At 39.7% G+C, this 13,669-nt stretch overlaps 1 protein-coding gene across 1 annotated transcript; it reads left to right on the top strand.

Annotated features, from left to right (window-relative positions):
* Positions 1-1,721: 1,721 nt before the first annotated feature.
* LOC129775548 (nuclear pore complex protein Nup214) lies at positions 1,722-13,302 on the top strand. The gene is made up of 5 exons (XM_055780403.1): positions 1,722-1,894; positions 1,963-2,098; positions 2,160-4,960; positions 10,857-12,763; positions 12,818-13,302. The coding sequence occupies exons 1-5, from the start codon at positions 1,859-1,861 to the stop codon at positions 13,209-13,211; spliced, it is 5,274 nt and encodes a 1,757-aa protein (XP_055636378.1). The 5' UTR covers positions 1,722-1,858; the 3' UTR covers positions 13,212-13,302.
* The last annotated feature ends 367 nt before the right edge of the window (positions 13,303-13,669 follow it).

The raw sequence follows: 13,669 nt of genomic DNA on the forward strand, positions 1-13,669 counted from the left end.
AACATTATTTCGCGAATTGTCTTAAAAGCTATCAATTTTTATCACTGTTTTCACCACTAGCTGTCAAGAATAACTCCGTAAAACCAATCGTAACTATTGTTCCGTGATTTGAGATTAAGGTTGAAGCCTCGGAGCGAAAAATGTTACATTGGACGTTTTGACTGCCCGCGTTTGCACATTGGACATATTACGTTGCACTATAAAAAATTGAAACTAACTAATAAACAACCATCCAAATATCAGAATTTCGTTCTCAAAACTGATTATTATTGATTACTCGTTGAATTGCACTGAAATCGATAACAACACCTGTAAGAAACAAATTCCAAAACGACCGGAGTACGCTTGCGAGTTGTTTTGACTGCTTTGTTACTTCGGACGTTTCGGCCGTCGGCGGAAAGTGGCGTCCGAAGTAACAGTCGGGTGCTTAAAATTCGAATCTGTACATTGGATATTTTTTGTATCGGCGACAAAAAGATGAAGAAGATAGATACGTGAACGATTGTTTTTGTAATACATTCAATGATTGAAAACTAATAGCGTGCATCCATTAACTCGATTTGTTTACATTTGTTACATAGGACCTTTTCAAAAGTTACGCGAGAATTTAAAGCGCAAATTAAAACGCGTAATGCTTCCTTTACAATGCAGGCTTTTTATCGCATGCGAAATACTCACTCGCGATATTTTTCAATGCAGCTCTTTACAATGCTTAGCGATATCGCGCGATAATTTGTCATAATCTGTCTGTCAAATTTCTTCTTCTTCTTGAATGGCGTTTACGTTCCCTGTGGAACTTTTGCCGTCTCAACGTATGCATTAACTAGCGTCATTTATTAATACTTAGTTGAGATTTTCTAAGCCAAATAACACGCCTTGAATGTATTCCGAGGGGCAAGCTCTAGAATACGCGTGATCACAGTGCAAGTCGAAGGAAATTTCTTTGACGAAAAAATCCCCCGGCCAGAACGGGAATCGAACCCGAACACCCGGCATGATAATGTGAGACGCTAACCACTCGGCCACGGGTGCACTACAGTGCGAAAAAAGATAGAGCTCTCCAAGCTTTGGCTGCGAAAATCGCGTTGTTTTGATAGGAGACACTATATACATCAGACAGGTGGAACAAAATATGCTTGATGGGTGGAACGATATCGAAAGAAATGTTCAGCTCTGTACATATGAAACGCTTAATAAAGTGAGAGCTGAATCGATCACTTATTGCAAGCGTATTGCTGCATAATCATAATTATTTGTACACATTTTTGTTAATATTTGATTGAATTCGTTAGTTTTTCAATTATTAATTATTTGGAGTTTTATACTTCCATTCACATTTCTAGCGATATGATTTCGTTCCACCAATCTAGTACGATCTTGTCCATAACAAATAATGACAGTATGATTAGAGGGATGCAGGTTTGACAGACAGATTATGACAAATTATCGCGCGATATCGCTAAGCATTGTAAAGAGCTGTATTGAAAAATATCGCGAGTGAGTATTTCGCATGCGATTAAAAGCCTGCATTGTAAAGGAAGCATCATGGGTGATTTCGCGCTTTGCTCTGATTGGTTGACGAGTAAAAATCGCGATTGAAGGAAAAAAATCGCGCTCATTGTGGATGATTGTAAATCCGGCATAAAGCGGATGTTGGCTGTAGTGCCGCTTTTTTGTGACGACACTGTTATTATCTGGCAACAGTGTTTGAACAGACGAAGGGCGCTTACCCCATAAACATGAACAGCCGCGTTTGTTTTTATTCTCTGTCGTACTTCTCGGTCAAAAAGTGTAACTGTTGTGAGTCTTTGAGAAATATTACGGAATTTGACGAAATATCACTGATTATTCCACGCAAATGGCTACCACAGCACCTGAAGGACTGGATGTAACGGTAAGAGCGATGTTTTTGCTTTGAAATCAAACAAGATTATGCTTTCGGATTTTCTTTTTTTTGCGTAGAATCTTAAATTCAAACTCCAGAGCAAAGTACCGATATTCAAGGGGAACGGTAATGTGCAAAATGGCTGCAATCTACTGGCAGCGGCCAGTGTACATGGTCTGATTTTCGCCGGAGCAACCGATCGTAATCTGAGAGGTATTTAAAAAGAGTAGCTGAAACCCCATTAAAAACCCCATTTAAAGTTTCGGTCTTTCAGTGTTACAGCTCAAAGATATCACCCAAGAGCGTGTTATAGACGAGATTGTTCCACTCCGTACAATCGCACTACCAAGTGAACCGTTCCAACTTGCTGTTAGTAGCGATCATTCGCTTCTAGCTGTTGACGTCAGTGTAAATGGAGTTTCATTTATCTACATCTATGCTGTTGCTTCGTTTCTCACAGCTTCGATTGTCAAGCTGCAGGAAATTCGTACTTCACCTGAAGCCAATGTGAGAGGCACTCAGATACTATGGAATCCGGTTATACACAATATATTCTCGCTGCGTGCCGAAAATGGGGCATTGTCGGTTTACACATTGAAGGAGCAATCAGGATTGGAGTTTCATTCTCTGGATAAAAATGAAAAGGCCATTTGTGCCTGTTGGAGCCCAAAGGGAAAGCAACTGGTGGTTGGATTTGCGAACGGAAAACTTGTTCAATATAAACCCGATTTGAAACCAGCGAGAACAATAATGTGCCCAAGTGGGGTACTGGAAGGAAATTTCGACGTGATTGCATTGCAATGGTTATCCACCTACCAATTTGCCGCTGTGTTTCTGCCTCATGCGGAAGATAGTGTTCCTGCGCTGTTTATAATAAACGCACCCAAATCTGGAAATCCGGTTTTTATCAATTATGACGATATTTGCTACAGCCAAAGTGGTCCGAGAAGAGGTCAAGTATTTTTGTTGCATATTGTGCCCTGGAATCTCTTACTCATGGCATCGGTAAATAGTATGGAAGTGGGTATTCTGGGAACAACCGAATCCGGTGAGACGCCCACCTGGTGTCAGTGGACCACAACAGACGAAGCAAGGGCGGAGCTTCCATTGACGTCTGATAAACAAGAATCATTCCCAGTAGGATTAGTACTGGAAACCGGCTGTACCCACCAAGTGACCATAGGAGAGCAGACATTTCCTGTTATGCCAATGATACATCTACTATCCACATATGGTCTACTGGTATCGTTCAATGTGCTGAACTTGACGCCGAATGCGCCAAGCCTGTGTTCACCCCCGAAACCGATATCTGACATGTCGGGTAAATTCGAGAAAATCGACTTCAATAATCGTGTAAAGCCTGTTGCAGCGCCAGCTTCATCCGCTGAAATTTCGTTTGCCGTTCCCGTTGGAGCTACCTCAACTCCAGCAATAGCTAAAACGAAATCGTTCTTCAGCCCTAGTGAAAATAAGTCTCCTATGAATCTTTTTGGGGGAAATACTGCGACATCAGTTGCTGGTACGAATGCTACGACAATAACTCCATCTTTTGGGAAACAAATAACGTTCGGAGGTGCTCCTCCAGCAGCAGCCATAGACGCGCCTAAGCCAGTTGCATTCGGAAGTAGTGCCGCAAATCAGGTTCCCACGCCACCGCAAACTCCGCAATCACAGCTAAAAACATTTTCATCTCAAGCAGTGAAGGCACCGGAGCCATCAAAACCATTGGTGACAGTGCCCTCAACGTACACACCCACACCTGCCACTGAAGTGATTCGTTCTGCTTCCGTGGGGAGCGTTTCTCAGCAAACACAGCAAAGGCCCGCTCAGAGAAAGCCTGAGTCTTCCGATGATACTAACTTAGTGATCCGCTCAATGATAACAGAGGAGATCAACAAAATACACAAGGAACTCTTAGATTTGCAGAATCGCTGTAAATCTCTGAGTATTGATGTTGGTTCGAAAGAAGATTCCGCAAAAATTATAAAAAACCTCAAAGAACTCCAAGATCTGAGCGTGCAGGCGGCCGAAAGCACGGAATCCCTCATTTCCGATGTACAAGCTTTGCGTTTAGGTCTCAACGAAGCATTTGCGATGGTAGCTGAGGCAAATAGTAAAAATTCTATCTACAAACATCCCAGCCCAAATCAGTTCCAGGAAACGCATGCTATGTCCCAGTCTAGTCGACGCCAACTCGCCAGCCTCCAAAATATGTTCGCTGTGAACGAGAATCAATTGCAGATTATAAACAAGCAAATTGACGCTCAATGGTCCTCAATACAACAAGCTAATGACTTGAATTCCAAACGAAGAATGCATGTGCCCAGCTTAGAGGTTCTTTACCAAACGCTCAAAAAACAACAGGAAATTCTCAATCGGCATCGTGAAAAGCTAGGCCTTATCAAGAGAGACCTTGGAATGCGTGAGAACATCCGTGGTTTGGAGAAAGGAAAAATGAAGGAACCCCCCAATGAGACGGCTATCGATTCGTTGACCGATTCGATTATATCCATGACCATCGCTGACAAGGTACGTGAAGATGCTTGTCGAATGAATGAAACCAAAATGAGCTCTCTGCGAAACATGCTGAGAAATAGAAAAATTACCATCATCAAACCCGGCAGACCAGATCGTGTAGGGCTCAACTCCGAAGTGGTGCGGGAACGTCGTAATGAAGTGAGACGATTACATCTGGAGAAAGAGAAAGTGATGACGGAGGCCGCTAGTCCAATCACTTGTGCTCCTGCTGTTTCGAAAACAATGGAAGAAAAATTTAAGCCTCGGAAAGAAGCGACCCCAGTTAAAGCTGCACCTATAGAGCCTACCAAAAGCTTCGAATTACCCAAAGCATCGGCCGTTCCTTCATTTGCACCCAAGCCTATTCCAGATACCAATGTTTCCGCAGCAATACAGCCTATAGTCGCAGCCCAAACTATGACAACCACTGCGTCGTTTAATTTTACGCCAACACCAGTAAATTCCAATATAAAGAATCCGACAGCATTCGGTGCTACAATGACTGCGAATGCAAACATTAACAACCCTGCTGCATATAGTTTTGGGCCAATTTCTCAGGTAAGAAGAATTTTCATAGTAGAGGCATTCCACCAATCAACACAAAACCATTTAAATTTTACATTTTTTATTTATATTGTTTTTTTTTTAAATACGATCACGACTAATTTTTGAAAAGCTAAAAGTTGCCATTTTTATTCGGTTTCCGTATCCGCCCTTATCGGTCCACCGCATCTACAGATTGTAATTTTGCGGTTCTAAAAAAGTATAAATAAGAAAAATAATCCAAAAAAAGTTAAAAATAAAGTTTAAAAATGGAATATCTCAAAAACTATATTTGTAATGCACATATTGTCAAACAACTGGTAGACCAAAACCATTTTTTTGTAACAGTTTATATGTTTCTTAAATCGTAACGCAATTCTAAACATTTTTGCTGAATTATGCTCATTGATTAATCGCACCATTTTAGCAATTCAATATTTTTTAGTATGTTACAGCCATTTTTTTTCAAAAAATTTTTTTTATTTTTTTATAAAAATTCAAATTTCCTACACTTCATCGTTTGATGACAATTTTGTAGGTATTATGGTTTTTGAGTTATAATTTTTTGAAAGAATCGAGAAAAAATGTTTTGGTGCTTTTCAAAAAGTAGTCTAATTCTTTTTTGAATATTTCAAATATGCAAAGTTGCTTAAAAGACCCATGTGTTGACACTCACAACGTTTTACTGCTATCTGAGATGGTGCTACCAACGACCAGTCGAGTTGGCATGAAATTCGTTACATATAAAACCATTTTCAAAACATAATTTAACAAAAAAATTGCTGTTTGCTCGCTGGACCAGATGGGAAGAATATCTTCGAACCATGGCTCAAGGCCAGTGGAGAGAAAGCCGTGCCGTTAAAAATACCTATACGTTCTTATTCCCCTTCATCGTGGAGGGGAAGGAACAAAGATCTTCTTGACTGACCCATCGTTCAGACACTAAATCTTGAAAAATAGATTTGTATCTTTTAAGTAGCAGAAAAGCGCTGCTACTCTCGCTGAATAGCCGCTCAAGACATCTCGTATACTCCCGCTGATTCCATGGAGATTTCACAGATCATCATGTTTCGACGGAGTTGTGATCTTGGCAGTGGTCGCAGAGTAGTTGGAAAGGTCCTCTGTGAATCCATGTGAGACCGAGTAGTGACCGGTCCTCAGTTCGGACAGAATTCGTCGTTCTCTCATTCTTTTCTCGTCGTTGAACCTGACAGTCGAGCCCTTGATTTTTCTGAGAAACTGCCTTCTCTCTGCTAGGCACCTTTCGGTCTAAAAGGTGCGAAAAGAGTTGGTGATTCACAACTTCATGTCGTCCAGTGGCACCTCCCGAGTGGAAAACGGTCCAATGTGATCGATTCCGGGAAATCGGTCGCCCGCTTCATTCCCTGCGATGCCGTTGTGTCCGGGGATCCGCATGAGCACAGTGTCGGATAATAGGTATAGGAATTTTTAATTTCGCTGTAATATTGTTATAAACAATTCTTGGTGAAAATTCAATCAACATTTTCAAAATCATTATTTTTAGTCCATTGTACTGATAATAGTTCGTAACGTTGAAATATTACGTTTTCTAATAAGCCGTATGTTATATATAGAACAAGGTTTTTCCCACGTACGTATAACTCATCATCACAGGATAACGGTTGATCAGATCTGCGCCGTCCATTTATTTTGTGAGTTTCTCTTCACTTCACCTAAATTAGAATGATAGCCTAAATTAGAATGATCACCTAAATTAGAATGATAGGAGATATCCTCATTTGAGATAAATAGAAAATTTCTAAAAAAATTACTATGCATATCTATAAAACAAGGATATTTTAAATAAAAAGGGAAAATTCCAAAAAAAGACATACGAATATGTATGTTTCGCAATAAAAAATATCATTCAGATCAATTTTACAGATCTGAACAATAACATACAAACTTTCTTGAAATATGTTCGTTATTTTTACCAACCAAAATATACTCTAGAAATAAATTATATTGCCGGTTCAGCTAGTAAAAAAATTCAAACTGTATATAATCGAGTCCAAAATAGTGTATAATCGAATCATATATAATCAAGTCAGTATATAATCGAGTACGACCTGTATTTGTATTTTTACTTTATTTTGAAAGATCTCTAATACTAAATACATTAGAGTGACAATGGATGTATAGAAAAATTTCCATCATCAAATTTCAAAAACCGACCATGTACATTTTGTTCATTGGCCCAAAAAAATGATCTGTGCAAAGTTTCACATCAATCGGACATGATTTAGTCGATTTTCGGCCAAAAGTTTTTTTTCGAGATATTACCAGATATCGACGTTTTACGCATTTTTAAGTCATTTGGCATCGGAAAAGAAAATCGATTTTTTAAATTTCCCCCTTGGAAGATTTTCGAGGATCAAATAATTAAAACTTTGAGAGCTTTCAGGCACCCCTAAATCATATCCGATTGAGCTGAAATTTTGAAAAAAAATTCACATGGTCGATTTTTGAAACTTGACATGACCATTTTTGCTGCCACCCTAATAATATTTTTTGAAAAATATAAATATAAATAATAATTTAAAAAAAGATAGAAAAGTTTGATTTAGAAGTGCATCGAAACGCACATTTTCGCTTTTGACCCTCGAAAATCTCCCAAGGGGGGGATGAAATTTCATAATTTGGAAGAAATTCGCCAGCGGCTTGTAAATTCCACCTGCAAAACGTGCAAATTTTAAAATTCTATGAAAATTTTATTCCTTATTTGTCCAGGATCAATTTTTCTCCAGTTATTGGAGACAATATGGACTTTATTGGGTCTAGATTCAGATTTCTAGGAAAGTTATTGGGATTTTGTTTTCGATGCCAAATGACTTCAAAATGTATAAAACGTCGAGATCTGGTTATCTCGAAAATCTCAAGAAAAATTTTTGGCCGAAAATTGACCTTTTGCGACTTAGCCCAAGTGGTTTAATGTATGGAAAAAAATAATCATCGAATTTAAAGAACCGAAGATTTTCGAGGGTTGAAAAATCAAAAGTTTGATTGTTTTGAGGCACCTCCTAATCATGTCCGATTGAGCTGAAACTTTGCGCAGGTCATTTTTTTTTGTACCAATAAACAAAATGCACATGGTCGGTTTTAGAAATTTGACATGATAATTTTTGCTGCCACCCTACTGTACATATATTAAAATAATTAAATAATAATAATTTAAAAAAATTAAAAATGAAGTTAAAATTTTCAATATTTTTCTGAAAATCCCAATAACTTTCCTAAAAAACTAAATCTTAACCCAATAAAGTCCATATTGTCTTCAATACCTGGAGAAAAATTAATCCTGGGCAGTTGAGGAATTAATTTTTCATAGAATTTTAACCCTTTGCGGTAGAAATAAATTTCCCTTGAAAAAGATCCTCTTCTCTTTCCACGCTAATAACACCGTTCAAAATCATGAATTTTCGCAAAAATATATTTTTAGAAATACGGCGAAAAAATTTATTTTTCGTACCACCCTAAAATAGAAACGGGCACCCTATTGAAAAAAAACGGATCTAATATTTTGCGATAAAAAACAAATCTACCACTTTTCATGAAAATCTGAGAACCATTATATCGATTTGGATGAAATGGCTGTAAATAAATCACGTGCCACTCGATTTCTCGATCGATTTTTTCGAAATTATACCCAAAAAACTTGGTAGCCATGATGATAGGTCTTAAATTATATATCATACCGCTAGGATTTCGATATCGCCTGTCTCACCCTAAGGCGGCTCGCACACCGGAGCAATAACCAACTAGCAAACTGCAATACGCAATATGCAACAGGCAACATATTTTGTTGTTCTTCGCATACCAGAGCAATAAAAACCCCTGACATTATGCAAACAATCGGCTTAATGTACAAAACTTGTCAAAATATGGGCGATAAGTTGCTCTTCAACCGACAGGCCGTGTTGCTAGCGACATGTGTTGCTCTGTAAAGACGACAGCAATATCGTATTGCGTCGGTGTGCGAGATCAACAAAGATTAAATGGAAAAATCCATTGGCGATAATATTGCTTATTGCATGTTGACAGTTGCTTATTGCTCCGGTGTGCGAGCCGCCTAACATCTCAAGGTTCAAAACTATACACTGAGAGAAATAATTAGTAAATATAACGAATTTTTTGGTAAATACTACCAATCTATAGTCATTTTCGACCGTACTAATAAACACATATGTCAAGCAGAACAATGATTCGGAAGCCCAATATCGGCTACATTTTCTCGCCGAAAATGCACGTATCAGAATTATATCCTTATTATACCTCCGTATTGCCTTATAGGAACAATGAAAATTGTTAATACGCGCTTTTCTCACCAATTTTCAGATATGACAATATCCAAGCTTACTAATGTTATCGAGTAAAATATACTAATATCTGGTAGGGATGCGGGTTTGTTGACAATATGTACAAAAAATTTGTACATTCTACTAATTTTTCATTACCAAATGTATTTAGTAGTTTTCGACCGAGGATTTTTCTAAGGGTAAAAGTGTCTGCATCTTAGCTGATACAACTGTCAGTAGAGTTCAAAATGGGGTCAAAACCACATACATTTCAGCTGTTTTGTTCCCGAGATGTTGGCTTCAAAAACATGACTGCCCAGAACGGGGCTGGTGTAGGACCAATGCACATATTTTTGAGGGCATTGCTCATGACATTACAGCACGTGTGTTCAAACAAAAAAAGAAATCTTCAATGAGCTCTATTACAACACTGCACGTATTCTGTCCAAAAGCGAATTGAATTGAATGTCAAAAGTGAAATTACCTTATACGCACAAAAGTGTATAAGGATAGTGTGACTTCCTCGTAAATTCCAGATCCATCTACTTTATCAACTACACACCAGTGTTCTGAAATCCCATTGAGTCAGAAATACCCGAACGGATCGCAATATGGCATGCACAAATTGCGTAACGTGAGAAAGGGGGGAGGGGAGGTTGGTTGAGGTTGCGTTACTTTCTGCGTATTATAAGAATTGCGTTACGCAAGGTGAGATGAGGAGATCCAAAACCTGGATTTTTAGCGTTACGTATTATAAGCACCACGCCTACTGCATTACGAAATTCGTTGGACCCAAGTCCAATCGAGTTGTGCAAATGTGGCAACCGCAATCCGACATTGAGCTGCGTGTTCCATTTCTGTGATGTGAATATGACAATGAATTTCCGGGTGAGCTGAACACGCTTTTGAATCAATAAATATGGCGCGTATTTTTGACCAACGGGATACAAATTTGACGAAATAAATATCGTTTTCTTTATTTAATTTTTCTATTTTACGACAAAAATTTCTTACTTTTCTCACTCTACATTTAACATTCGAGAGATCAAAGATGTCAGTTGTGTAAACAAAATAAATTGAATTAAAAAAATGTGTGCGTTTTGTTTAACTAATCATCTATAGCGTTCCATTTTTTTGTATATCATAGATCCCATCCCCACATATCCGTTCGATCTTCATCAAAAAATGGAAACCATTTTCCCACAGTCACATTTTGACGTATCTGCTCAATATTCATGTGGAATCTATCTTTCATCGCTCCTATTCGATTAATTTTATGCGTCGTTGAAACACTCGAACATACTCACAATATATTAGTTATTTTTTATTTAGCAACTAAAAACACTAAAAATAATTGATATCGCCGAACGACGTTTGCCGGGACAGCTAGAAATCTATAAGACAGCGTATTTTTGCATAACCCCTTTTCAAAAATTAGTCATGATCGTATTTTAAAAAAACTAATACAGTAAAATGGCACCGTTCATAGTGCCGATAAAGATGGCAAAGTTAAAAAATTCTTTGAAAATTCGTGTTGATCGGTGGAGTGTCTCAAGTATCATACTCAAATTTATCTAATCATTCAAAATTTACAGCCATCAGATCAACCCTTTAAACCGAAGGAGCAATCAGGTTCAAGAGAGACAACAATTTTCGGAAACACCACTATTAAACCAGTTCCTGCTAATCCAACTTTAACAATGGGTCCGAAGGAAAAAGAACCCCAAGAGCTTCCATCAAAGCCCACAATTTCATTCGGGTTTACTAGTTCATCGGTTCAAAATATTACCAAACCGGAAATTTTTAGTTCGGCTCCTGACTTTGCCAAGCCTGCTATGAACTTTGGCTCTAATAATAATACTAGTAAGCAATCTTCTGTATTCAGTTTTGGACTAACCAATACGGGTCCATTATCATTTGGACCCTCGCAACCACCAACACCTGTCGACCAAACACCTGTTTCCATCGCTGATGTCGCGAAAGAGAACCAATCTGAAGCGAAGAATAATGATAAACCCAAGAATTTTATCAGTCAAGAAATTCCAATGTCAACTAGCAAAAATGATGAGGCAGTAAAAGCTTCGTTTCCTGGAATTACAAGCTTGCTGCAAAAGGATGACCGGAATAAAACTGAGCCACCAAGAACTCCAAGTATGTTTGTATCTGTAGCAAAACCTACCACTGTTCCCGCACAGGCTTCATCAACTGCTACGAATCTGACCAGCACTACGCCAGTGTTTGGTAAAAATACTACAACAGGAACGACGATTCCGAGTTCCGCGACGTCTGCGCCGCCCGTTGGCTTATTTAGTAGTTTGTCCTTTGGGGCGGTTACATCAACAGCGAACGCTTCCGTACAGTCTTCGCCAGCAACGATGGTTAGCACTATGTCCGCTGCTCCGGTAGCTAAAACTTCATCCAATATGTTTGGATCCATCCAGCCACCTGCTGCACCCACTGCAAATATTGGAGTTTCATTTGGATCTTCGGAAACTCACACCAAACCCACTGATTTGTCTATTAAGGCAGATACTCAAAAAACTCAAACAAGTGTTGTTTTCGGAGTTACTACTCCAACGTTTAGCATCTCAACAACATCGACAGGATCTTCTACCGCCACAACTACCGCCGTTACTGCAGCTGCAGCCACAACAGCGGCTCTACCTACGACATCCAGCATCTCATTTGGGTTTGCTGCAACCGTCAGTTCAACTGCTCCAACATCTTCGACACAAACCACTGTACCAACCGCATCTAATGTAGCATCGACCACAGATTCCACAGCCAACCTATTCGGATCATTCACCATCTGCAGTCCACATTCAACTTCAGCCACATCCACCACTTCTAACATTTTCGGTAGCACTTCCTTCTCGGTGCCCAAAGCTACTGTGGCCTCTATTTTCGGTGGTAATGCCACCGCAACTCCTTCATTTGTCACTGATACAACCCAGACAACTACAGTTTTTTCAACCACACCGGTAGCTACCAGTGCTAGTACACCTGGGACTGGTCTTTTTGGATCGGTAACTAGCGATGCTGGAGGTTCTAGTTTTGGTAAGACGTCAGCCAGCTCGCCTTTCGCAATGGCAAACACAGCTCCCTCTACCAATGTTTTTGGATCTGTTGAGGTGTCAACTGCTCCATCAGGAGTCAGTACAGGTTCGATATTTGGAGGTGGAGGGTCAGCAAACAATGGCGCCAGTTATTTCGGTGGAATTGGATCTGGAACGCCGACAACGGCTGCTTCGAGTGTATTTGCCAGCAACACTGGTGGATCACTTTTTGGAACAATTGGCTCGACACCGCCAGCAGCTGCAGGAGGGTCTATATTTGGTGGTACCTCATCGTTTGGAAACACGAGCAACATATTTGCTGGGGCTACAACGAGTGCCAGCGTGGGAGGATTTGGAGCACCGGCATTTGGACAACCTAGTTCGCCACAGTCGGCCCAGTCAATATTTGGGGGTTCAGCAAATACAACTGGATTTGGAAACACGAGGTATATTTTCTAGAGAAATAGCAAACATATGAATTCATATTCGTTGCCTTGCAGTTTTGGTTCACCTGCGCCTGTCGGAGGATCATTCAGTCAACCCGCAGGTGGCAGCGTATCACAGTCAGGATTTGGCTCCCCAACGTCGTCTGCATTTGATAAACCCGCGTTTGGAGGAGCTCCTGCATTCGCCGGAGCACCCACTTTCGGTGGGACACCAACTTTCGGAGGTGCGCCATCCTTTGGCAGTCCGCCAACTTTCGGAAGTAAACCAACATTTGGGACTCCGAGTGGTTTTGGCCAGGCACCGATTAGCCCTTCCACGCAGTCCAATAATTTGTTCGAGCAACTAGGATCATCATCGTCTGGTGTTTCGTTCGGTAATTTGGCTCAACAACCGACCCAAAAACCGCCTCAGTTCGGTGGCTCGTCATTCTCGAGCTGGCGTTCATAGATTGTGGACATCGTAACAATACCAGTGTAAGCATGATAAACTCTTCCGTGTTATTATTTTAATGACATTAAGTTTTATCTGTCCGTTATGAGCTTTTGTCGTTGTCATTCTTTATTCTTAGAGAAATTCCATTTCATAAACACCGCCATGGCAGATGAAAGGGTCTATGTTTTAAGACGTAAATGATAATTCACAACAAATTGCTGGGGGATTTTGCATGCTAAATTGTTACGCATCTGCCTACTAAACGAATGATCTTGATCGTTCCCAGAACCATTCATTGATTGAGCTTCTGATTAGCTTTTTCAAGGCTAGAAGCAAACGAAGTGGCTCTAAGACTCAATAACACAAAAAACTAATGATTAACGCAGAGGCACCATGTTAAAGGCTTCTGAACCTCTCATTGAAACTGAAATATTTCTCGGAACCTTACGATGGTTCAACCCAGCTATACTAAA

The sequence above is a fragment of the Toxorhynchites rutilus genome, chromosome 3 (assembly GCF_029784135.1).
Source record: "Toxorhynchites rutilus septentrionalis strain SRP chromosome 3, ASM2978413v1, whole genome shotgun sequence".
Classification (NCBI taxonomy): Eukaryota; Metazoa; Arthropoda; class Insecta; order Diptera; family Culicidae; genus Toxorhynchites; species Toxorhynchites rutilus.